This window comes from Dendrobium catenatum, unplaced genomic scaffold, assembly GCF_001605985.2.
Source record: "Dendrobium catenatum unplaced genomic scaffold, ASM160598v2 fragScaff_scaffold_1056, whole genome shotgun sequence".
Lineage (NCBI taxonomy): Eukaryota > Viridiplantae > Streptophyta > Magnoliopsida > Asparagales > Orchidaceae > Dendrobium > Dendrobium catenatum.
In genome coordinates this window covers 3,297,264-3,325,192 of record NW_021319518.1, presented here as the reverse complement: position 1 = coordinate 3,325,192, position 27,929 = coordinate 3,297,264, and the positions used below count along the sequence as shown (strand labels likewise).

The 27,929-nt window shown below is 33.0% G+C and overlaps 1 protein-coding gene across 7 annotated transcripts; it reads left to right on the top strand.

The window, feature by feature from the left end:
* Positions 1–18,123: 18,123 nt before the first annotated feature.
* Positions 18,124–26,967, top strand: LOC110108814 (haloacid dehalogenase-like hydrolase domain-containing protein 3). 7 transcript variants are annotated; one of them, XM_020839614.2, is made up of 10 exons: positions 18,124–18,283; positions 18,379–18,543; positions 18,647–18,729; positions 18,924–19,007; positions 19,887–19,962; positions 20,058–20,130; positions 22,176–22,249; positions 22,611–22,704; positions 26,464–26,581; positions 26,784–26,967. In XM_020839614.2, exons 1-9 carry the CDS (start codon positions 18,166–18,168, stop codon positions 26,531–26,533), a joined length of 837 nt encoding a protein of 278 aa, XP_020695273.1. In that variant the 5' UTR covers positions 18,124–18,165; the 3' UTR covers positions 26,534–26,581; positions 26,784–26,967. The 7 variants fall into 7 exon arrangements, 6 of the variants coding, with proteins under 6 accessions (XP_020695273.1, XP_020695272.1, XP_020695276.1 ...); XM_020839613.2 differs by having other exon boundaries at positions 26,742–26,967; XM_028698106.1 differs by having other exon boundaries at positions 18,144–18,283; positions 18,387–18,543.
* The last annotated feature ends 962 nt before the right edge of the window (positions 26,968–27,929 follow it).

The window sequence follows — 27,929 nt, the reverse complement described above, 5'->3', positions numbered from 1 at the left end:
AAAAATGATTACAACAACAACAACAACATCAAGCCTTTATCCCACTACGTGGGGTCGGCTACATGAATCCTTTTTCTCCATTGTGTCCTATTAAAAGTCAAATTCTCGTTTAAATCTAATAAAGAAAGGTCATTCCTAATATTTTCTAACCAAGTCTTTTTAGGTCTACCCCTACCTTTCTTAATATAAGTCAAATCTAATACCTCTACTCTCCTAACCGGGTCATCGCAAGGCCGCCGTTTTATTTAAAAAATGATTAAATAGTTTTATTTATTTTTTAATTTGTAACTAAAAATATTACAATTAAAACTATAACTAAATCAAATTTATTAAAGGCAAGTTAGCAAAGCTAAAAATAGGAGTAAGAAGTCACATAGTTTCATGAAATTATAATTAAATATTAGCTTTTGAACAAAATTTTTTAATTAATATTGAAGTAAATAAATATTATTCATTTTTCTTAAATTGAGAACAATTAATGATCAAATCATTATTAAAAAAAAATCAATAAGATAATTTTATGGTCGATTTTTTTTTTAGAATTGAGCTATCAATTTTTAAGTTTTTATGCTTTCATGTTTGAATTTAAGAAACCATTTTTCTTATCCAAATTTTGAAAAAACTTCATGAAAAATGATATAGTTAAGGATAGGAAGTTTTTTTAAATATTTTTTTAAGCATATGTAGTTACTTATTGGATTCCTTGGAATGCAAATGATTGATGAAACTAACAAAAAATGGCTTTATTTAATATTCAATATATATATATAATTTTTAAATTATATATCGTGTGCTCGAATATATTGTGTACTTGTTGGATAATTTTTTAATAATCATGATGGCAGAATTTGAACCCTTGAGTGGCCTATCAGAAAAAAAGTATGAATAATCTATTATGTACCTACTGTGATCTTCTTCACCATTTATTTATGAGGATATGATGTTATACAAAAAACTACATCATGGTGTGACAGGTGACGCTCCTTCGGTTGGTATTGATGGTGAGGGTACCTTGCCTACTGATGTTGGTTTGGTGAAGATGATGGATGGTAGGGGTGTGGGTGGATTTGATGCTATTTTGGATACTACTGCTATTTTTTGTGCTCTTTCAGATGAAGATGTTCCCTTGTCTAAAAGTTTTGAAGAATCACCTTTGAATGTGCCTTTAACCCTTATTTTCAAGGATGATCTGCAGTCTCACATTTCGAGGGATATTGAGATGTTGCGGGGTGACTGGTTACATGTTGATAATTTCTCAGCTGATGGTGAAGATTTTTATGAGGATGATTTGGCTTCTAGAACGGATTTTATTAAAAGAAGTGGAAAACATAGAGCTCGTAATTCTAGAAAGAAGTGATGCTACTTTTGCTTTGTGTTTCTGTTTTTTAGCTTCCTGTCTTTAGTTTGAATCTTTTGCTTATAGGTTTTCCTTTAAATGTTGTATTTCTAGAGGGCTTTAGATTCTTTAAGGACTTGTACCCTTATTTTGTTTTAACTTGTATGCCCCTTATGCGGGTTTTTTTGAAAAAAAAAAAGGGCTAGCTCCCTATAATGACTATGTGAGAAAGAGTAGATGAATATGCTGTCAGAGCAAATTTTGAATACAATATATATTTTAATTTTTAATGATTAAATTTTGTTATTTGTTTGTGGATAAAATTTCATTTGGGATAACTTTCTTATTATTTTATGAAATAATTTTTAATATAAAAATTTCTAATTCAATAAATTTTTATACTAAAAATAGTAAAAAAAAAAAGTTTTTATAAGTAAAGCCACAAAAAATAGGCAAATATTATTTGTTAATGATTTGAAACTTGATGTAAAGCATCATAGTTAAAATTCTCCTTAGGCATATGTGATTTAATTTGTTATAAGTTTCTAGAACTTTCTTGATTTCTCTATGTTTCTCTTTGTAGCTTATAGTATAACCATTGTAAGAAGGAAGTATAAATGAAAATTTTGGATTAAAAATAGTATTTTCAATGTTTTTAGGTGTTAGAATTGTTGGACTCTTAGAGTTATCTTCTTCAGGTTTTCTCCTCACATCAGATGGTATCAGAGCGAGGTTTGGCCCTTGACGTCGATCAGGGTCATGGGCGTCTTCTACATAAACCCTTGATGAAGATCAGGATTTTGGATGCTTGGGGAAGATCATGCATTAAGGAAGATGTGCAACCCTTGACGATGATCAGGGTTTTAATTGATGCTTTTGTGGGTAGCGCAAGCATGTGTCACAAGGTGATATCTTCTACTGGCAACCATATCAGCGATTCAATCTTATGGCAACCATATCAGAATGAATCCACCTCAGATGAAAACCATACAATTGGTCATCTCTCAAAACGATCTACCATCCGCGAACAACATTGACCTATACCGCCGATCTGAGCTCGTGTCTTTGCTTGTTCAGCCCACACAAACAACCACGACGGCGTCCACGACACTCGCGACAATAGGCATCTGCTCCAATACCATTATTCACGAGCTTGTCTACCCCTAATCAACTTTATTCGCACGAACAACACCATGCCCACGACCCAATCAGATCCCCGCACATCCCGCCGACTACCCTAATGCCTAAGCGTGCTCCGTCTACACGCGCCCATTTCCGAACCTCGCCCACGCCCGCGTGTTCCATCCCAACTCCGCCCCTGCTTCGCTTTCTTCGTAGCGGAGGAGAATGATGCAGAGCATCTTAGTTAAATTACTCCTTAGGCATATGCAATTTAGTTTGTTATAAGTTTTTAGAACTTTCTTGATTTTTCTAGGCTTCTTTTGCTAGCTTATAAGTATAACCATTGTAAGAAGGAAGTATGAATGAAATTTTTGGAATCTAAATAGTATTTTCAGTATTTTTAGGTGTTAGAGGTCTTGGGCTCTTAGAGTTATATTCTTCAGGTTTTGTCCCCACATCAAAACTTTAAAAGTTATTATTAATGTTTTAAAAACATAAAGTTTGTGTTTTAAATTTTGTGCTTCAACACTTAAATTAAATTTATAAATAACTGAAATAAGATCAGAGCCACTGAACAATTTTCAATTTGTATAAAATTTCTTAGAGGGCTTGAACGTACTCTCTTTTTTTATTAGGGAAAATTTAAAAAGGATCATTATTAAAGATTAAATTAGGAGGAGGAAAGTGATTAAAATTTTTAAAAAGACTCATACATGCAAATAGATTTTGCATTTTTGGTTAAAATAAGAAAACACAAAACAATTTTGCATTTTCCTTTAAAACACAATTTGTCTTTGTGTTTTCATCTTAAAGTGATGGAGAGAGAGAGAGAGAGAAATAGATAGAATTGTTGCATCCAGGAGTATTCGCAGCGGTAGAGAAATATAAAATTAATGTTTTAACATTGTACAAAAATTCGGCATGCGATCAGATAAGAGAGAGTGTGTAGCATTCATATGAGACACCAAGATTTTTACGTGGAAAACCCCTTAAAAGGGGGAAAAACCACGGGGTATGACCCAGTTTGAATGAATTCACTAGTATTGATTACAAATGAGGCCCTTCCTTGAGGAAGGAATGGGTTTGATGTACATTATATGAAGTACATTACATGTTGGGAATACAAAGAGTCACTATTGACGTATTCGCTTTGTTGGAAGGACCGTAGTCGGCGGAGTTTCGGCGTCAGGAGGGAACTCTGTCGTTAATTGGGAAGAATTTCAACATCACGTGGAAGTTGAGTAGAATTTCGGCGTTCTCCCGAATATCTTGTAAAATCCCGACGTGTTTAGGCGGCGGGAAGAACTCCGGCGGTGGTCGAGGAGGAGCTGATTCTCCTTTCCCTTCTCTTCTACTTCTTCTCTTATCTTTTCTTGCATCCTCCCTTGTGAATAATGAGGGCTATATTTATAGATTTTCTGGAGTGGCATAGCTCGTAAATAGGTGTGAGATCAGGGTCAAATAGGGAGTGGTCGAATGGACGGCTGATATTGAATCCCTTGATCGTACACCGTTCGTCAGATATTTGAAGGTCTTAATGATGTCGGAATTCGGCGATATTGATTTGTTGGATTCGTCTCGTCGAGCCGCTCGATTCGACTATAAGCATGTCAAATTCGGAAACCGTTTGGTAACTCAAATTGTGATACAAACTTTCCAACAGCACTTCGGGTGCTCAATTTGGGCTCGGATTGAGTTGAATTTGGTGTCGTTAGGTTCGTATTTTTGAGACGCTCAGTTTGACTATAAGTTTGCAGAAATCGGAGTTCATATGCTCTCGGATTTAATTTTTGAAGTTTCCCATTTCATTTTTGCCTCAAGATTTGTGTCCGATCAAGATATTTTTTGCATGACGCATCAAGAATCATATGAAGAAGAGAGAAAAGGTAGAGAGAGATGCAAAGAGAGAAATGAAGAGAGAGAAATTCATTTAAATTTAAAGGACCGTTATTTCTCTCTCTATCTATTTTTCTCTATGCTTCCTATGCCTATCTATTTCTCTCTTTGTCTATCTTTTCTCTCTCTACTTCATATGACTCTATTTATTTCTCTTTAAACAAATTGTGTTTTAAAGAAAAAACAAAATTGGGATTGGCCCAATATAACTTTTACTGTGTTCGGAAATTGGTGAAAGCGTGGGCTTATTAATGGGAGGGCGAGCTACCAATCTAATTGGGATTTGGAAAACCGGTTAATTGATTATAGAATTGAATAAAGGAATGATAGGAGGTTTGACAAGATTTCTGTATCTTCTACTACCTTAGCTCTTAAGATAAAGGCCGCTGTTTTAACTAAGGTTATGAAATGGAAAAATGGGTACTTGCTGCTGGATTTGCTATAAGGGTGGCTGTTATGGTTGGTTTTTCTGTTGGTAGGCTGGTGGCTTCCTCTCGATTTGTTACTCCTGTCTTGTTCGTTATTGCTGTCTTGTTCGTTACTCAGCCAGCATTTATGCGGATGGTGGGCAAGGATTATAGAATTGCTTTTTTCTCCTTTGGACGACAGTATTGCTTTGACTGTTATTCTTCTGCAACCAGGTTGAGAGAGTTGTAATTCCTGAGTGTGGTGGTTTATTCTCACACTCCCTGAATGGGTTTATTTTTGTGAACTGCTTTTTGTTCCTTTTTGATGTATTCATCCTTTTAATATCTTCTCTTGTATAGGGGATTTTTGTCTGTTCCTCCTATTTTTTTGGGTTTATGCCTTTGCATTTTAGGTTTTTATTTTTAGGTTTTCTTACCTTACATGTAACTAGTTTATATCAATGAAAACAGGCTAAGCACATAATTTTCCAAAAAAAAAAAAATATAGAATTGAATTATTTTCAATTTGTATTGAGTATAATCATTAGTTCTATTTTAATTATTTAAAATTTGTTCTAAGAATTTATTTTTATTGAGTGTTTTATGATGTGTTAATCCTATAATGTATATTTTTTTATGAATGAGTTTTATAAAATTTATTTTAAATTTTCTTAACCTTCGTAATTATTTGATATCAACTTTATTTGCATGTTTAATGAGTATTTATAGTTTTATATTTTTTATAAGGTTTTAAGAAAAAATAAGTTCTAGAGAAAAAAATAACTATTGTTAAATAGATTATAACTATAAATGAAGGCCAGTAATTGCCAAATATAAAAAGTTATAGGCTAAATCTTTGTTTGGGACTGCTTTCTTACTACTTCTTAAAACAACTTTTTAGTATAAAATTTTAATTTTTGCACTAGAAACCTGCTTTAAGAAGCAGTAAAAAAGCCGTCCCAAACGAAACCTAAGTTCTTGCTAAACTATGACTCTTACTCAAAGACATCATATAATATAAGAAATTTAAAAGATTATTGAGTATAACAATGACACTTCACAAAGATCTTCTTTTTAATTTCCCCTATCATCATGTTAGTTGAAATATTGAATAAATAAATTAAAATTCTTCAGTGGATTATCATCCTCATATTTAAAAATTAAAGATGCAAAAGTAGACTAAATTGGCCATATTAAGAAAAGTTAGACAGAAGCACAACAAAATCAAACAATGAAACAAAGACGAGAGTAGACATGAACATTTCTTTTACACTATCAATTCAACTACGAAGAATCATAGTATGGGTCTCTTAGATTTGCTCAAGACCTAAGCGGGGCAATACAATAACATACAAAATAAAGTTTTTAACATAATAAATGTCAAAACCAACATATTGTAAAAGAGGTACTCAAAAACCACTAAAATTAAATATGAATCATAAACTCATCTAATGTTGATAATCTTGGTGAAGGCTTTGCTGAAAAAATTTGAATCAACTTGAATGTTAGACCCTTCATCTCTAGTACTTGGCTAATGATTAGCAATCAAGAAGAACAAGGGTAAATGAGCCATATATTGAATTGAATATTGGGATGACATTGGCCTATAATGAAGAGGCAGATTTAAAACGAAATTATTTCTTATTGATGATGGGTGTTCGTTTTGAAACATATTACACAAATATGAATATCATGCCTAAGCAAGTGAAAAATGAAAGTAGAAACTTAGTCTCTTCTCACAAATTTCTTCCAGAAGCACTTCACACAAGATCCAGATACAGTCTAAGAAATCTGATCATCATCAACATAAATTTATATGAAATTTGATATTTTTGTACAAATTCTAAAAATATATTCTATAAAGAAAATTTGCATATTTTTTATTAGGAATTTGCTATTTTTTTCTAATTGCCAGCTTAAAATTAGGAAAGTATAATGAAATAAGTTCATTTTTATATGTTTTATATGATTTTTTTTTTTTTTTTGCAAAATAAATTATGAGTTTGTGAGCCTCATAATTTTTTTTTTTTAAGAATAGAATATCCACCCGCTGTCACTCTTGAAAAGGCCCTTAACAACTTAGAAGAGGCAGCGACCCCACAAAGTCCTCATAATTTGTTGCCCAAACCTAAATTTAGGGAAGGAAATGCTGGTCAGGTATTTGTTGGCTTTTGGAGTCCTCGTTCTCATTGGAAGAAACCAAGCTGTGCAAAGCTGGAAGAACGCACGTGCTGTTCCCCGATTATCATTAGGCCGTGGGGCCCTTTAATTGGCAAAAGTAACCAAAGGCCCAAATTGGTCATTAGGACATGTGGCCCAACCCATCTTTGGTATTCTGGCAGAATGGGCTTTTGGGCAATTCTCCAGAAAATATTACCTGATCATTACATATATATAATGATATTTATCATTTATTAGTAAAATATATTAGAAAGTCCGCACAGAATTTTCTTCTAAGAAAAAAAATTATAGATCAATCTTAATTTTGATCCGCGGTATGCTTTAAAATTTATATGAAAATTTTTTCATTTATAAAACTCATATTCAAATCATTAAAATGAATAATTGAATTTATATTTAATTGCCAAAATTAAAAAAAAAATAATATTTCAAATTAATAATTTTGTACTATTTATAATAAACTGGACAATACCCAAAAAAATAACAATATTTAGATATATATTTTATAAATTAAAAATAAAAAAAAAAAGACTTTTACAAGCAATTTTTCCCCTTTAGAGGCAGGCAATTAGTCTTCCAAAGAAAGAAGCATGCTTCCTCTGAGAGTAAAAAGGCTCGTGGGCCCTATACCCATAGCTAAAAAGAGGCTGAAGGCCCAAAAGGTCATCCATAACCCATCATGAACTTACTATAAAGATTATAAGAACTTCCACCAATAAACCCACTCAGGTGTACGACTCATTAAATTGGAATCCAGCTGGAGAAGTCAAAATCTTGCCTAAGATCAAATTGATGTCAGTTCAATTTTATAAATTAATTTTAACATTTTTCCCATCCAAAATTTATACAACTATTAAATATAAGCATGTGCTCAATGTTTTAATATATATTTTTTTAATTTACTATATTATACGTGATAAAAATATTTACTCATAAATATTTAATGAATAATAATAACAATCACGGGTAATAAAGATTGGAGGGATCATAGCGGGGAGATGAAGATCGAAGAACAGTAGTCAGCTGATGAAGGTCAAAGAGATCATAATCAAACGACGGTAGTCGAAGGGATCATAATTATACAATGGTGGAACGAGGGATTGTAATCGGATGACAGTGACCAAAGGTTCAGACTATAGCCAGGTGAAGTTGGTCTATGAGATTGTAGTCAGTTAATGGTGGTTGGAGCATTAAATATATTGTTTGCTTGGAAAACCCATACAAATGGGTTCAAAACAAAAGAAATTTTGGCTTACGAGAAATTCCTATGGACATAAATTACTTTATTTTGCCTGGATAAATTTGTTTGCTAATTATAAATATTTAATGAATAAAAATGAAAATCACGTGAAACAAAGGTTGAAGGGATCTTCATTAGGCGATGTGGGTCGAAGGATCGTGGCCGACTGATGTTGGGCGACGGTGGAAGGATGGATTATAATAATCGGGTGATTGTGTTCAGATGAATCATGATCGGATGGCGTTGGTCAATAAGATTGCAATCAGGTGATTACACTCAGAGGGATCATAATCTAGCCATGAAATATGTTGTTTGCCTGAAAAATCCTTACAAATGGGATCAAAACTAAAAAAAATTTGGCATACGAGAAATTCCTATAATCTAAAATTGATGCTTCTTTTTATTTTTATTTTTATTATTATTTTTTTTAAGGCTAACATTGAATCATAACACATCTATTGGACTCTCCTTATTCTTAACATATTCTTAATCTCCTTATATGCTCCATGAATTTTTTTTTTTTTTTACCATGGATTGTATTTTTATTCTAATCTTTCAACCTACTGAGGATTTCATTTGTAATTATGCTTCTAGATTTATTTTACTTTCTATTCATATTATGGCTCACTATTTTTAAGTTAAAATTATTTAAAAAATTATTATTATTATTATTTGCATCGTGATAAATAACGAAATACTTGCCAATATATTTATTAATCGTCTCAAAAAAATATTTACATAATAATAAATATCAAAATCGATATCAAAGCAGACAGTTTTTTTAAAGCACAATGAATGGAGTGTAGAGTTATTATATTCCTTACAACTTACAGAAGTAAAAATTGAAATGTGACCCGCTGCAGCTTAGCTCGGTTGGGAACTCTCATCCCGAGTTCGATTCCCTCGAGCAGTTGTCGCCCGGCTGCGGGTACTGTAGGTGTGGGTAGTTCGGTCGGAGTTTACGGACCGCTAAGCGCGCTCGGCAATGCCCGAGCGTGGCAGCGGACGGTTCCTCGTCATAAAAAAAAAGAATGAAATGTGAGGAGACTGTTGGTCAACAAGGGTCCATTTGTTTGGGCTCTCTAGTACAGCATCGAGCTCAGCATGACGCATTGGGTGGTGGTCCTCGCCGGACCACCTGATTGGGGTCGCCGGCATCAGATCAACCTGTAGGATGCAGCTTTACCTCTTCTTCCACCTTTAATGTAAGTTGGTGAGGAATGTTTACTACAGTGACAGTGTGTGGGGCAATAACAAAAGCATTCAAAGAAGTCATTTTGTTTCGTAGGCTTTATTTTGGACATCTTTATTACTGGTTTCTAAAACAATATTTTAGTACAAAATATTTTGAAAGCGGCGAAAATATAATGACCAAAAGAAGCCTTAATTTGATTGAATACTTGGGATTCATTTAAAAAAGTAAATTGTTATTCTGTAATAATTAGAGTATCATTTTACCTCGAGCGAATCGGTATTTACTATCATTGTATTAAAAAAAAATAGTAAAATAAGAAGGCATTCTACTTTAGAAGATTGGGATTATAGATAGTTATGCAGAGATGTTGATGAATGTGAAGACATAGATGTGGGCTCCGAAAATTTCCATTTTTGGGATGTGTGATCCCAGGGGAATTTTCAGAAGGCAGATTGGGTTTGTAGATAAGACACTACCCAGAGATTTCGCCCTCATTTGGTGAGGACTTTTTGATCTGAGTTCTGGTTTCCTATAGGCGCAAGCCCCTATAGTTAATTACCCCTCCCTTTAATTTCGTGAGTATGTCGGTTTCTATCATTTGAGTCGGTAGGCAAATCGTTGCGAGGTGGGACCGGAGACGGTCGTGTCGTTTGGGGCTTCAGTCGGTGTGTGAGCAGTTACAGTCAACAATAGATCCAAGGTTTCATTTGGGATGGCTTTGTCATTGTTTCTTAGAGCAGCTTTGTAGTACAAAAATTAAAATTTTGTACTAGAAAGCTGCTTTAAGAAGCAACAAGAAAGCCGTCCCAAACGAAGCCTAAGTTTCAATATTGACATATTGCTTAGACCTAATAAATTTCGTTCAAACTTCTAACGCGTCAAGGGCGCAATTAAGGGTGTAGTTTTTGGAGGATGCCGCCGGGTTAGAAATTATGGAAAATTACGATTCATTTTTCACAAGAAATTTTTAGTTGTGAATCATTCCACGAGTAACTCATCAAACTTGTAGTAGCTTCTACGAATCCTTAAAAAAGTTAAGAATATTTGTTCTATAAATTTATAGTGAGTTTAGAGCTACATTATAGAACCATGTGCTATTATCTCTTCATGAATTTTGAAGCTTCTACAGAGCATACATACCATCCTATTTTACTAAATAATTACTCATATATCATAATAATTTAATATGATAGGATGATACTAATAATTATAAAAAATAGATTGCATATTAACAAATATGAAAGTTTTTACATATATTTATAAACGGACACACAAACAATATGATTATAGTTGAAATTCTAACATTAAAGAAGCATATTCTTCTCCAAAAATAGCAGTAATCATACAGTCAAGCCACTTTCACCTGACAAGCTTCCTCCATGTTTAGCTCCTTTCAGAAGGAGACAGAAATAAATGCTATTCATTAACACAAGCCACATAACAATCACTTAAATTCTGCAAACACGCAACTCGCCTGTTGATTTAGAGCTTTGTTTATCAATTAAGAGGTCTTACGTATATGATCGATCTCATTCATGATCTGTAAACTAGAGGAAGAAAATCAAATTTTGCTCTGAAAGAGCAGTTGGGCGAGCTCCTGGTTTCGTTTTACTTTCACTTAGGTTTCATTTGGGATGACTTTCTTACCGCTTCTTAAAACAACTTACTATTAAGTTGCTTTAAAAAGTAGTACGAAAGCCGTCTCAAACAAAACTTTAATGAGTTGAAATCGGCAAAGCTTTGAAAAGATAGCTAGCATTATAAAGCATAGCAGTGATATTTTTTTTTTATTTTTTGGAGAATTGAGGGACAAGCCCCCTTTCATTACTATATATGGTGGGAAAAATACAATGGAGAAAGTCCAATTACAGCTCATGAAAATAGAAGAAGAAGTTATCTGCGTACAAAAAAATGCAGAGCTGAATTGGGCTAAAAAATATCAAAAAACAATACAAAGAAACAACCCAATAGGACTCTGAAAGCAACAAAACGATCTCATATTACAACATTGTAGTTTTCAATCGAAGCCTAATGTTATAAACAGTATTAATCCATCTAAACATCTCTCTGATCATAGATTGAATTTTCCACCTAACGAAGCCATTCCTAACCTCAACTCTCCGGAGGGTAGCATTTGGAACTCCTCTGCTTCCATTGTAATTACATGGGCTGTCTCATAGAGTGTTTGAGAGTTTGGTTAAATTTTATAAAATTTCATTCGAAAGAATTATAAATAAATCAACATTCTCCACATGAAAGAGGCATTGAGGTAAATTGCAAAGAGCTTACATATTTGAATAAGTCTAGAACCTTATCTAATGATCGATGCTACTAGTCAGCGCTAGCAACCACAATCTCTCAAACACTATTGATCGACAACCATTGTCCGGCCTACTTCGCCAAATGTCATCATTTGACTATCGTTGCCTAATCATTGTCAGTCGACTATCACTGATTGATTGCCATCACCTAATATCATTGTTAGACCACCATTGACTATCGTCATTTAATCATCATTTCCTAACCATTGTCACTTCAATGTCATAGCCTAACCTCCATCATCACTCCAATACTTCTCTGCCATTCTTCATTTCAGCCACAAGAGGTTAATTAAGCTTATGTTTCATATTTTCTCCTTTTATGAGGAAGAGTGAACATATGTAACCTCACTTATATAATGAATTATTTTAACTGAGACATACCCCATGCTTTTCCCTTTGCGGGTTTTCGGTGTAAAAAAATTAATATATTTTCTAAACGTCTTTTGCCTATATGTGTACATGATATTTGTGCAATGCTAAGATGATAAACTTTCTTTCTATGCAATCATGAATATTTAACTATGTTAGGGCTGCTGGAGTTGACGCTTGTTGCGAAAGTATAACGAGACCACCGGTATGACTTGCAATGTCGCTTGGGAAGGCATCACAGGACCAACTATGTGTGAGGAGAAGAAGAGTTCAAACCTTATTGGGGAATGTATTACGTGACTGCTGGCATGACAAATGGCGTTGCCAGGGAAGGCATCATGGGACCAACTACTTGTGAGAAGAGGAGTTCAAACATAGCTAGGGAATGTATCTTGTATTTTAGCCTCATTCAAACATGATTCAAACCAACTACTCTATGGGTTTGAATTTTTATATACATAATCATATTTATATAGAAGCCTAATATTATAAGAGACTGTTGTAAAGACACTAATAGAGATATTTTTAAAGAGGAGTAAAAGTAATGGATAATATGTGTCCATTAACTTGAGTAATGAGGGATACTTTTTATTAATTTTCTTCCCCCATTAAGAATTTTTATTGTTGACTTTATATCAACTTCTTCTAACTTAAGTCTGTCTATATGTGCATGTTTATGCATACATGAATTTGCAATCAAAGAGAAGTTGGCTCAAATCATGTTCAAAAATGATGAAAAATAGGTTCATTTGTTAACATAAAATTATCCTTTTGTCTCATTCATAGTATATATAGGATTTCCAACATTGGAGAGGCAATGAATATATTTAGATTTACATAAAAAAAAAATACAAAACTTTCTTTGTTTGATTGGGAGTGGCATCATCTTATTTAGACTACATTCAATGTTTTCTTAATTAAAGCCCTACTTAATGCATTGTATTTAATATAAAATGTTGGCATTTTTTAGTTTGTAATGATATGCTAAATAACTATTGTTATAATGTATTTAAGTGTTCATAAATTATTATTAAGTGCTTCTATTTAATGAAAACAAGTATTGTAAATTCATGTAGTACATGTTATATTAGAGACTTAGGCTTTGTTTTGAGATGCCTTTTTTACTGCTTCTTAAAGCAACTTTTTTTTTTACAAAATTATTGATTTTTATACTAGAAGTTGCTTTAAGAAGCAGTAAGAAAGATGTCTCAAACAAAGCCTATTATTTTATATAGTAATATTGTGATGGTTTATTATTTATGTGAAACTTCACAATATTCAAGCTAATTAAGTCATATTCAAATAAGATTTGATGAACATTAATTTGAATAATGTTCAAATTCATACGAATAATGTTCGAGTCTTAATCAAATTTTATTTGAAATTGTATGAATATGCCTTGAACTAGCTATAAAAATAAATTATAACATACAAAAGCTCAATTAAAATAGTTATAATACAACATAGTATATTTTTTATATGTGAGACTGAAATCACAATAAGCATAACACAATAAATTATAACTTAATATATGAGAGTACAATCACAAAATAAAGAACATAATAGACAACAATTATGATACAACATAATGTATCGTAAATGAATTTCTCTCCCTATGACTTAGCGAGTGTTCCATCCACTTAACATTCAGGGGCGACCCCCTAAAAAAAAGTAAAATCCTTATAAGACTAAGGGCTGATAGGTAATTTTCCCCTCCAATAGGTTAAAACTTGCCATAATATCTGATTTTTCTCCAGCTTTGGCCTTATTCCGTCGAACGTAACACTCTCATCCTCTGCTCCGAATGCGATCGCCCTCTGCCATCTCAGTCTCTCTTTTGATTTTTCGTTCTTGAAGCTCGAATCGGGGGAGGCGACTAGAGAGGAGTTCATTTTTCATCATTCTAAGGTTCTCTGGTAAGTCTTCTTCGTCACTTCTTCCATCGATATCTTCGCTTCTTTCGCCGATTTCTTCGCTTCTTCCGCCGAATTTATTCGGTTCTATAGTTTTTCATCATTCCAATGCAAACAATTGGATTTCTTAGATTTTATAAGCACTATGTATTTTTCCTTTCTTAGATTTTAAAAGCATTATGTTTTTCATCAACTATTTGTAGTTCCTAGTCCAATTATGGTTTCTTTGAGACTAGATATAGCAATTTATGTTTAATAAGATCCTAATTCTACCAAAATAGTAGCAAGCTTGCAAAATAATCTAATTTAATTAGTTCAAAGGTTGGATTACCTGTTTGCAAAATAACCTAATTCTACCAATACAGTTTTGCAGATCTACAGTTTTTTTTTAGACCCTTTGAATTGTACCAAAGCTTATGCTAGTGTAAGGTTAGATTACCTGTTTGGATTATGGAACGTGTTGTAACACTGCATGAAGGCTCTTTCAAATTAAGGCTGAGAAATAATCTAATTTAGGAAATTGTTGTAACTTTCTTGGTAATATTGAACTTATAAAATTAAAATTCTAAATCTTTACAGCATCAGATTCCTATGAGACGAGCTTAACTGCTTAAACTATTCAAATATAAAAATGAAGAAAGAAAGTGAAAAAAATAATCTAATTTAGTTCTTCCTTCATTTGCATGCATATTCTTGAACTTGTTGCATTTAAGTGTATGTATCTCATCTACAAAATCTATTAAAATAAGCATAGCATAGTTTTTCAGTAATGTTTAAGTTCAAGTTCCTATTGTATTAATATTTGTTTGTTATGATGTAAAAATTTTGATTGACATTTGCTTTTCCTTGGTAATAAATTTCATTCTAGGGTTAAATAATGAAGCATTATTTAAAGAGAAAAGAGCAAATATAAATTGATATTAATAATCTCCCAGTAGATCTAGGACTCCGACTTCCTATTTGGAGTTATGATGTAAATGATAGAGATAAGATCCGGAGATCATATCTACTGAAGGAACCTCATCAAGACATCAATCGAGAGCCATCAATTTCCTCAAACTTTATATGAAAATATTGCATGTAGGTTCAATACGAAATGATTTGATGAATACTCTGATTGGTTAGAGTACAGTGTGCAAAAAGATGCAATTATTGTCTTTACTGCTATCTATTTAAACCTCAAGAGCAGATTATTAAAGGTCAAGGTGGTGGGGATTCATTTGTTAGAGAAAGTTTCAAAAACTGGATGAAGAAAGAGAAATTATTATATCACATTGGAGATCACAATAGTATACATAATAAGGCTAGACAAAAATGTGAAGATTTGATGAAAAAGCATGAACACAGTCTTCCAGCTTTATGATTAAGCAAAGATGATAAGAATAAAAAATAATATAAGATCATGTTGACTGCAGCCATTGATTGTGTTAGATTTTTGTTACGTCAGGGGTTATCATTGGCATGATGAGTCTTCCAATTCAAATAATCTATGAAATTATTTAGAGTTATTTGACTTTCTAGCTGATCATAATGAAGAAATTAAGACAGTGACATATTCATATGTTAGCTCAAATCTGAAGTTAACTTCACCAAAAGTCCAAAAAGAAATATATATTGCTACATCAGCTGAAACTTTAAAATATATCATGAAAGATATTTGTAACTCATACTTCTCAATTATAGTTGATGAATCTCGTGATATTTCTATGAAGGAACAAGTTTCTTATATTGTTGTGAGATATGTAGATAAGCTGGGTCAAGTGATTGAAAGATTTATATGTATCAAATATGTCACATCCACTAATGCAGTTACATTAAAGGCAGCTATTGAAGACATTCTAGCTAAACACTCTTTGAGCATACAAATGATACGTGATCAAGGTTATGTAGGGCATTCAATATGCGAGAGGAATTTCATGGTTTAAAGGCCCTTATTCTGAATGATAATCCTCAAGCATTTTATATTCATTGTTTCGCTCATCAACTCCAATTATGTTTGGTAGTAGTGTCAAAGAAATTTTGACAAGTAAAATATGTCTTTGAGCTCACTTCTAGAATTATTAATACTATTTGAGCTTCCTGTAAGAGATCAGATGCTCTTAAAAGTATTCATCATGATAAAGTCATTCATCTTAAAAATGGCAATCTCATAAGTGGCAAATATTTGAATCAAGAGACTAATTTACAAAAATCTAGTGATACTCGTTGGAGAACGAGTTCACATTTCCATTCATTGATTAGTCTCATGCGTATGTATGCTTCTGTCATCGAGGTCTTAGAGATTGTTAAGGACGAAAGGGTTCATGATCAGCAATCGGTTGAAGCGGGTGTTCTTGTTGATATAATGGAGTCTTTTGATTTTATTTTTATAATGCATTTGATGATTGGTATATTGGGCATTACGAATGAGTTATCACAATCATTGCAAAGAAAAGATCAAGACATTGAAAATGCGATGAAATTGATTCAAATATCTAAACAATGACTGCAACTATTAAGGGAGAATGGATGTAATGCTTTACTAGATGAAGTGTCACATTTTTGTGGTATTTTTGAAGTTGTTGTTCCAAACATGAATGAAACATATAAAATACGTCGTCGATCAGTGCGAAGAGGTGACGAAATAACAAATCTAAATCATTATCATGCTGATCTATTTTATACTATAGTTGACATGCAACTTCAAGAGCTAAATAATTAATTTTTTGAATCAAGCAGAGTTATATCCAAGTAATTCTTTTTGTGTTTATGATGAGAGGAAGTTGATATGTCTAGCAAAGTTATATCCAAGTGTTTTTTCTATAATTAAGGTTGTTGCTTTTAAAAGTCAATTATAAACTTATATTATTGATATGCGAACCAATGAAGAGGTCTCCTCTCTAAGAAGCATTGTTGATCTTGCAAAGCAGATTGTTAAGTTCAAGAAGAATGATGTGTATCCTCTATTTTACAGACTTGCTAATTTAGTATTAACTTTACCAGTGGAGAGAGCATTTTCAGCAATGAAAATTATCAAATATTGATTGCATAGTAGGATGGGTGCTAATTGGCTCAATGATTATCTTGTGCCTTACATTAAAAAAGACGTATTTGATTTGATTCTCAATGAAGATGTAATTCAATATTATCAAAAAATGCAAAATAGATTGATAAAATTGTAATGATTTTTAATTTTTCTATCATATTGGAATACAATTCTCATTTTTTTTTTTTTATATTTATCTATTAATAAGAAAATTTTGTCCCCCCTAAGATGAAAGGCTGGTTCCGCCCTTGTTTACATTGATGAAGCTAGTCTGTTCTGCTTTAGTATAACACTTAGGATACTCATCTATATCACTATAAAATGTCAAAATTAGTCTCACATCTTATAAGTTGTAGAATCTTGAATTTGTATGCTTTTCCTTATTAAAATTAGAATTTTCTCAGCCCTTCCAAGAATTTCAAAAACTGTCTAAAAATTTTATCCATCATACCCGAACTCTTTATGTGACTTGAGCAATATAGTGCCTCTATATGTATGATTAGAGTGAAAATATAAGTACATGAAAAACCAACTAAAACAAATCAATTCTAAAAATGATATAGATCATCAAAATGGTATGATTTGAATCATGTTCGAACCAAGTTTGAAACATGCTCAAATCTTATTTAAATATGTTTGAGTTAGATTTGAGTAAATTTTGAACATAATCCAAACTTAGTTTGAACAAATTTTGAACTTTGCATGAACTTAGTTCAAATAATATTGAATCATGAACTTATCTTTGACATTTGAGAACTATATCTTGTTATTTTTTTTATAACATCAGCAGTTTTAATCGAAATAAAATTTAGTATGCATTTCCCCGAAAAAAAGAGGGATTTACATACATACCATTTTGCTTAATGTTATTTATATATATAACTTCTAAAATTTTAATATTATATATCTATTATCTGCAGAATAAATATGAGTGTATGGAATGAAATATTAAAATTTATAGGATGGTCCGGGTGATAAGAATGAAATATATGAGTGATATATTTGATATTAAAATTTTATATGAATGGTAAAAATATAATATTAAAATTTTAGATATTTGATATATAAATAGGATGAAATAAAATGGTATGTATGTAAAAAAAAAACCGTATATTTGGCCAAAATTAGGCATTTACATTAAGGCGCAAACTCCTCTTGCCATGGAAGCTTGCCGGGCTATGCGACATTGGTTTCCAGTGAAATACCTCCGCCTTCTTGTCCGGCCCACGAATTCCTCGGCGACGCCCCGACCTCTTACGTCGATTCGAATATCCACTGGTACATCTTCTAAAATTTTTCTATTCCTTATTTCTGATTCGGTTGCTATACTTCACCAACTCACGCTTCCGCTAGCGCTCATCGGCACACGCCAGTGGGACAGGTCAGGAGAAGTCAAATGTGCGCCTCCTTCGCAGCGGCAGCCGGCGAGAGGCCAAGCTGTAGGGCGTACGATGGTTTGTTATTGGACGCCGGAGGCACGCTGCTGCAGCCGGCAAAGCCCGTTGAGGAAACCTATGCCACAATAGGAAGGAAATTTGGTATAAGAAGTTGTGACGAGATGGTTCCTTCTCATTTATCTCAGTTTAGATGGTTGAATTGACATAAACGTTTGAAATTACATCATATGGGAATGCTGTACAGGAGTTGATGTCACAGAGAGTGAGATAAAACAAGGGTTCAGGAGGGCTTTTGCTGCACCATGGCCTGGGAAGCTCCGCTACCAGGTCATTGCTATCCAAAGCTTCCCGTTATGCTTAATCTTTGTTAGATAATAGGGTTAATTTTTAGTTCATATTCTCAAGGTTTCACGGTACTATTCTAATATTAGAATCAAGTATTTTCCAGGTTGAACTTTTGCGCACTTGAGTTACTGCAGTTCCTTTAATTGTCCTAAAGCAAGATTGTCGTTTGGTGGTAGGGAGACGGAAGAGATTTTTGGAAGCTAGTTGTTTCTGAAGCTACCGGTTGTTCTGATAATGACTTTTTTGAGGAAGTATATGAGGTGAGCACTCAGACGATCTTCTATGAGATTCTTTTTAAATTTATTCCCTGTGTATGCTACTTTTTACTTAACGTAAGCCCTGGCTTATGAAGGGTCTGGAAGTAGGGAAGGGCTTGAATTAATTCACGGTGATACAGAGAGAGGACTAATAAATTAGAATACTTAGCGTATGTTTGTTTGAACCATATTCGACACTGGATCTATGATTTGTACTGTGAGAAACTTGTGCACAGAATGCAAGTGGTGTTCCTAGGTGATTAGGGAAGTTTCAGCTTTTGTTTAGACAACCTTAAAGTTAGGTGCTAGTATAAGACATCGGAAGAAACCTGACAAAAAAAGGAAAGTAGTAAGTTGGGCTGTTGATATATGGAAAATACTCTGAATGATTCTTATACTTGGATTACAAACTAGGATCTCTGGAGGCTATTGGTTGAACTCAATCTGGATCCAAAATTTTGAATGCCTTCTGTCATTAATTTGTTCATCTTAGACAGTCAAGTGAGAGAAATCTCTCTCTCTCTCTCTCTCTCTCTCTCTCTCTCTCTCTCTCTCTCTCTTTTTCTTGGCCCCAATTGAAGGCTCGTTGGCTGCAGTGAGAAAACTCACTGAGCTGGTTGTCTTCAACTTGTCTGTAACATTATCCTGGCCATTTGATTCCTTCATCTCAATGTCCAGATGAGAACTCTTTCTTTTAGCAATAGTAGATTTATTTTCATAGCTTTTGCATGTTGGAAAACTACTAGAATATGCAGCACAGTTGGTTCATATGCGCCTTTTCTTCTTGAAGAACTTTTTCAGGGGGTAAATGTTGAGAAAATTATATTGTTCTTGATGTTAATACCTTAAAGTTTTTGGTTATCTTTTTATCTCGTATGTCAGCACTATGCACATGGTGATGCATGGAGATTACCAGTGGGGGCTTATGAAGGAATGTGCCTTCTAAAGGATGCTGGAGGTCAAGTCAACCAAGAACATGCTCCTTTTTTCTGTTCTTATTGTGATCAGGTCACATTCTCAGTTTGTAACATTTTAAAGATAATTTTAATGCAGTGAAGCTGGCTGTGGTCTCTAATTTTGACACTCGACTTCGCAAGCTACTGAATGACCTCAGTGTTGCACAATTGTAAGTAAATAAATTTTGTTTTGTTAATCTTATCCCGTTCACAAGTCAAGTTAGGAATGCAGTCTTGCTATGTAAAATACTTCTGATTTTCCTTCAGAAATCTACGTTGGTCATTCATGTCTTGAATTTTAAAATAATCATAATAATCTTGCTTCTTTTGCTATGGTCCTTCATTTATGTTGGGTTAGTATTTACTTTTTCTTATTTTACCTCAATGGGCGTTATAATACTTCCAAACACAATCAACAGCGAATCCAAGAAAATAGAATATTGCATTACATAGTATTGCTTGGATCTATTTTAATTATGAGTAAATGACCAAATTGGTTCCTAGACTTTTTAGGTGTGTTCAATTTAGTCTTAGAATTTTTCAGGTATTCAATTTGGTCCCTCAACTTATTAAATATAAATCAATTTACTCATTCCATGAACTTCACTATTTGCTTTGGACAAAAATAGGCCTGGAGGCTTTTTCATCAGTACATTTTGGATTTTTAAGGTTAATAACAATTGTGAGCTGGAAACATATATTAAATTCTGATTAATGCTTCTCCTGTTGAAACTGTTTATAATTAAAGGCTATTACGTCAGATTTTTTTATTTGATTAAAACTTTTAACATAAACAATCTCATCTTTTTTTCAATGGAAAAGAAATAATGCTTTAATCACAAGAAAAAGACTAATGATAGATTGAAACACCCAAGAATGATTGTATTCTATATAAAAAATTAATAAATAACATTTTAAGCTAATTATCTTTTATAAGATTAAATTGTAGACTAGCAAATTTAATTTTGGTTCACTATACAAGCAGTATTATTGCAATTTTGTTTGTGGAATTTAGCATTGCTTGATTCTAAATATGTTCAAAATATCGTCATGGAAAGCTTCACACCACCTATTTCAGTCAAAACCAGATATTAAAGTTGATGAAATGACCAAATTGGTTGAGATTTGATGAGTTGAGATATTAAATTGAGCACCTTGAAAAATCTAGGACTAAAATAAACACACATAAGGTCCGTGCTTTACAAGTGCCTATTAGAAACAAGTTTGATGAGCAACCATTTTAACTAAATAGGTAAACTACTTAAACTCCTACAAATCAAATGGGACAAAATGTTCCAATCTTCCATAAATGTGAATATACCAAATATCATCATAATGAAAGCTACATGTATATAAATCAAGCATAAAAAACCTATAAATTATTGTAGAAGCATAACAATAAAATATCAAAAAGTGTGAAGCCAATATACAGGGCATGTGGTAAGGCTATATCATTATAAAATGAATTTAGTTAAACTAACTAGTAAAACTAAATTCCTAAAGCTAATACCATAAAGTTTTCAATAGTACCATTAGGGCAATAGCAACATCCGCAGAATGAATATTCATGTTACAAGTAATTCAAGGCATATTAATTAAAAGGATTATTGGCTAATTTCAATAACAAGTGCACTATAATTTGCTGTTGTTTTGTAAATGCAATAGTAGGGCATATATCCCTGTGCGAATATATATTTTTTCTTACTAAAGTAGGTCATAAGAGGCATAAATAAGAATCACACCATGTGCATACACCAAGGTACATCTTTGTATAGATGTCTAGCTGAGCTTTTCTACTTATGACCTACTTTAATAAGAGGCATAAAAGTTGATGAATCTTTTCCCGAGAGGATAATGAGTACTATAGATCTAATTAGAGGGAACAAGTGGGTTCAAAATATAGAACAAAACAACATAAATATTACCTTTTTTTATTTTGAGTAATTGCCTCTCGGGAAAAGATTCATCAACTTTAACCTTAATTAAAAATGAAGATTTGGTGGTAAGATGCTAGCTGAGCTTTACTTGTACATCATGCTTTCCTGCTTTGGAAACATATGGTGTTCGAAACTGAGGTAGGTAATTTGTTTTCATGCCTTAGAATTTCATTGCTACCAAATGTATTGCCATTTATTCTCTTACAATCTTTTTTTGATGTAGATTGCATTCTTGGCAGTTGAGCTTTAGATGGTCTTATACTTTTTATTTCTGCCAGGTTTGATGCCATTGTCGTATCTTCGGAGGTTGGTTATGAAAAGCCTGCTGCTGGGATCTTTTTAGCTGCTTTAGGTACTGAAGATCTTATCTTTAGCTCCATAAAGAGTATAATCTCACCATCCGTCTTTGTATATCATAAACATTGATCTATTGCTGACTCTGCAATTTCTCTCAAGGATAATGAGTATTCTGTGATAGCCTTGATTTCTTTTTTCCTTTAAAATAGGTTGATAATGAATTTAAAAACAGCGCATGAAATTTTGTGGTCAATTTCAATTTTTTTGGGGGTCATAAATAAACCTTTTTTCTCCACAAGAATATGCTTGTTAATTTTTCCGCAAAACTTGAAGATTTCCATTTCTACATAAAATAATCCAATTCTATTAATTCTTTATGTATCTTTGTTGAGTTTCTTTGATGTAATGTTTTGTAGATCAGATTGGTATTGAAGCTGGTAAGGTTGTGCATGTGGGTGATGATCAGAAGGCAGATAAGGTGGGTGCTAACTCAGTTGGCATTGATTGCTGGTAAGCTTCTGACTATTAGAGTGTGAGAAAGGAGGGGAGGGAGTGTGCGTGAAGATTAGAGTGAATTATGTATAGTTTCCTTCTTTGTACAGCAAATAACAATCCATTTATAGGTAAAATGAAAGAACAAATCAGAAAAAATACGTGACCAAATATATCATAATAATGAGAAAATCCTACTATATATATATATATATATATATATATATATATTACTCTCTCGAAAACTCAAAGATATAGAGAAGACACAAAGATATATAAAAGACGTCAGCTTGAGTATGATCTAAAGTTAAAATTGTCTTGAAGGACAAGATTTAGTGAAAATATTGGTTGGTTTCTTTCAGCAAGTAATAAATTTAAGGATACCACATTAGAACAGGTAATCTCACGATCATACTCAATGTGCTTGTTGTGCTCGTGGTAGACATATTTCCCAATGACAATTGTACATTGATTATCACATTGAATAATAGATGGACCATCATAGGCAATATAATGAGAAGCAACAAGAAAGTTTGACTAATATAATGAACTGCATAAGCAAGTGCCAGGATGAATAATAGTCAGATATACTAATCCTCTAACCAATTGTTAATATTGTATAGGATCTGATAGAGTTATCACTACAATAATATTGACATGACTATAGACTTCTAGAGAAGTGGAGGTTTGCCTTCATGTCATTGAATCTCGTATTAGCAAGAAGATAAGGGGCTTCTTGGTTTGTGAGAGAACATAACTAGTGGAGTCGGAAGAGATGTTAAGGCCAAGAAATGATTTAAGTGACCTAGATCCTTCATTTTAAAGTATTTTTGGGGATGTCTTTTGAGAATAGTGATACCATCATTGTAATTACTAGTGATGATCATATCTTCATTCTAAAATAATTATAAAGAGTTGGAGGACCGATTGATGTATAAAACAGAGAACCAATTGATGTTATCTCCATTTTGATAGTTTAATATAATAATAACATCTAGCTTTTTGGTGGGTGCTCTTATTGATTGTCGGCATCTGCTCTAAATAAACTTCAGTGATTGTTGAGGAGCTGGAAAAATCGATAATAGCTTGGTGAGAGATATTTGCTTGCATTAGATCGAATGAAGACCGATGATAGTTCTTTCATGGGCAACACTATGACCTTTTGGGCAATCACTAGACCCAAGGCATTGGAAGGCCTCTATGGCATGATGCATGTGAATAGAGACATCATTGGAGGGTGTGCAACACAAAGAGCACATTTTCATCAAAACAACAATAACAATAACAAGCCTTTATCCCACTATCTGAGGTTGGCTACATGAATCTTTTTTTCTTCATTGTGTTATATTAAGAGTCGAATTTTTATTTAAATCTAATAAAAAAAGTCATTTTAATACTTTCCAGCCATGTCTTTTTAGGTCTATCTTTATTTTTCTTGATATAGGTTGAATCTAATACATCTACTCTCCTAATAGAGTCATCAGAAGGCTTACATTTTGTGTCCAAACCATCTAAGACAAATCTCTCTAATCTTATCTGACACTAGAGCTACTCTAACATTCTAAGGTATGTACTTGCTTTTGCATTACATTTCCAATTGTAAAGCCACTAATCCACTTGAGCATCCTCCTCTATGCAACACTTAACTTAATTTTATGCTTGTCTTTCAATGGCTAATATTTTGCACCATAAAACATTGCAGGTCTCACCAACATCTTATAAAATTCTCCTTTTAAGTTTTAGGGGTACTTTTCTATCACACAACAGGCTCGATGCATTCCTCCATTTCAACCATCCAACTTGAATTCTATTAATAATATCCGTATCTATTTCACAATCTCTTTGAATAATTGACCCTAGATATCTAAAACATGCACTTTTTTTAATGACTTAAATACTCAATGTCGCAATCCTACCGCTAGATCTATTACTACTAAAATTACACTCTATGTATTCATTTTTAAATCTACTTAAATGAAAACTTTTAGACTCTAAGGTTGATCTCCATACTTCAGTTTTTCATCAACTTCCTCTCTGATCTTATTAACAAGAAGAATATCATCAGCAAACCGCATACCCCAAGGTACATCTTTGTACAGATGCCTAGTAAGGAGAAGGGATCATTTTTAATTACACATCAAAAGGCATGATCACTCCCCAATCTAATACACGAGGAGATTTTATTATAGATAACTACTCTCCGTTTAGTTTTAAATCTCGGCTGAATTTTGCAACTACATGTATATATAATTTATTTAACTTATTTCTCTTATTTTGTTTCTTTATGTTGTTAGACATTTCATCAATCCATGAGAGTTCTTATAAATGGCCAAAAATATTACCAAAATCATCAATGGCTGGCCACCTTTAGAGTAGGATGCCTATGGTCTAAAAATACCCTCCTTCGTAAGCTTTTTTTTATTATTGTTGGATGAAATTAGTTTTGCTTCTGCAAAATTCTCCTATAAAATCATGGTGGCTGCTCTACAATTTGGAGAGCTTGGAGGCTAATTAAAAACTCTTGTACTTGGTGTTCACTTAAAACTATGAATTTACCCTCTTTTTGAAGCACTTGGCCGCTCCTCAAAAAAACCCTAAAAACTAAAACTAGCGGCTACAACCAACTCCTCTTGCAAGTCCATTACATCCCCACTGACACCTTACCCCAAGGCTTCGTTTGTGATAGTTTTTTTTCTTCTTTCTAAATCAACTTTTTGGTACAAAATTTTTTAGTTCAAATGAAGCCTAAGTCTACTTTTCTAGCTTCCACTCCAAATCTTAAGGAAGCAAGGATCGACCTCTTATGTTCTCTTTCAAAACCTTAGTTCACTTGGCCCTTTAAGGCATCACCTTCTCTCCAAAACCTTGTAATCTTATACTCCTTGTCTTGGCCTTCCTCTCTCCTTGATCAAGCCCCACTGCAATCCACTCAGCCTCACAAAAGTTAACCCTAGCCTAACCCAATTTAAGCTCAAGTTCAAACTCAAAATTAAGTCAATCTAAGTTTTCAATATTTGGCCACTTCCCATATTTGAACCCCCAAGCCGCTATCATGCAAACTATTGTTTTCATCATCAAGATCCTCTATTTGGTAGTCCTATCAGAGGATCTTGGCCAACATCGACATTTGTTAGTAGGGTTGGAACTTTAGCATCGGAGGGCCTTGGCATAAAAAGAGATTCGCCACCCCCCTTGAAAGGATTGATAGGATGAAAACTGGCTCCATTACAAAAGAGGACATCACAAGCTCAAAATAGGGGAACCTGACATTGATATTCTGTTAGAAAGAGAGTATGGGAGAGAATTGCAACATATACAAGCTTATTTATAGTCAAAGTGAGGGAAAAAAAAAAGAAATATATAATGTGCAAATGTCTCATAATAGTAAGAAAATTCTACTGCATAATGATAATGAGAAAATTCTACCACGTCATATGGTTATAGCCTTAGTTTTAGTTGTTTGGTTTTAATTTTTATTTTCTAAAGTTGACTATATTCTATCAGTACAGTATGCTCTGTAATTTAGGCTTCGTTTGAGACGGCTTTCTTACTGTTTCTTAAAGCAGCTTTTTAATACAAAAATTTAAATTTTTATTCTAAAAAGTTGTTTTAAGAAGCAATTAAAAAACTGTCCCAAATGAAGCCTTAGCCTACTTGGAGTTTACTGGAAAGAGGATGAGATAAACTAACTACCATTCTTAGTTTGTTATTTACGTACTATTTAATACATCAGTTATAGCTTCTTATAAGTTTAATTCCTTCTGGGACAAATTGCAGGCTATGGGGTTCCGATGTGGTGTCTTTTCCCCAAATATGTGAACGAATTCTTAAGCAGAGTCCTTCCTAACTAGAGAATAACAACGCATTGTTCTTCCGATTTCTCTTTTCAGAGCAGGTATCGTTGAAGATTGAAACTTTGTTTTATGAAACGCATTTTCATTCATTCGCTGTCTTATTTTCTTACAATTGCACTCAGTTCATCATGCAAATGGGTCTGAGTAAGCTATCTAATTTATATATTTATGATTTTTCGTATAATTTATATGGTTTCTCAGGCTATCAACTAAAGAAGCCCTTGTAATAATTTCATTTCCCAGATCAACAGACATTGACTTCAATATTGCTGCAAATAGCCATAGCAAGTTGGGTGGATATGCAATTATGAATGCTTTCAATCATTTTACACAAATTATGAGACTATTGAACCATTGAAGAGCAGTGTAAAAGGGTATCAAAGCGCTCATTTTATTTGAGTAAGATATGAAAATTACTTGGGGTTCATTTTGGATTGATGCAATTTTTTATAAAGGTGATTGTAAAGCTGTTTTTGGAGAAATTGTAGAAATCAGCTTTCTAGAATAAAAATTTATTGTAAGTAATGGACAAACTATAATTGTGGTTGTGATCTGAAGAGGAAAGTAATGAAAAATTTGTCCTAAATGAAACCTTAGGATCTGTTTGGGATGGCTATAGCTTTTTAGAAAGTTGGTTGTGATGTTGTTTTAGAGAAAATAAATTCTCTATTATGGTTGCCAAAAAAAAAAAAACTTTTCATCACACAATTTTTAAATGCAGTGAAAAAGCAGCAAGAAAGTGATACCCAAATAAAATTGTGATTGTTATTTGAAAGCAAAACAATAAAAAAGAAGTCTCAAATAGATCTGTAATCACTTTATGATGCCGTCATCTAATAATTTTATTTTATTATTATTATTATTATTATTATTATTATTATTATTATTATTATATATATATAGTAAAATAGATGTAAAAAAATCAGTTTTTTATATAATTCCTCTAATTTAATTGCTAGAAGATTAAAAGTTGCAAAAGGAAATATAATTCCTCTTTAACTACTCTAACGGGAGGACAAGTTCACAATTAAAAGTTATTTATTACTTCAAGCAAAGATTAATATCATGCAACTCTCTAAGATAAATAAAGTCTACAATCGTCTGAATTTGGAGGACAATATTTAGATGCTTAGCTGGGAGTTAGCCTGTCAACTTCAGTTCATATGCTGCACCGGTCAATCTCTTTTCAAGAAGCCACAAGCAAAGATATTCGTAATCATCGGCCCTTCTCCTTGGAGTATTAAGATATCCGCCATCATGGGCCCTTCTCTTTACCATCGGCTCATATCAGCCATCATCAACCTCTTGCTCGACTACTATTAGCAGCATACCCTCCAATTATCGCCTTCAGCGCATCGCCTTGCTGCTAATTGTTGTCTGACTTTCACC

Bases quoted from the DNA above. Each gene is read 5' to 3' on its own strand.
- LOC110108814 (XM_020839614.2), top strand. From the start codon at position 18,166: ATGGAAGCTTGCCGGGCTATGCGACATTGGTTTCCAGTGAAATACCTC. The intron at 18,730-18,923 runs GTCATTGCTATC...GTTTGGTGGTAG, and splicing joins CTGGGAAGCTCCGCTACCAG to GGAGACGGAAGAGATTTTTG. The intron at 19,963-20,057 runs GTCAAGTCAACC...ATTTTAATGCAG, and splicing joins CCTTCTAAAGGATGCTGGAG to TGAAGCTGGCTGTGGTCTCT.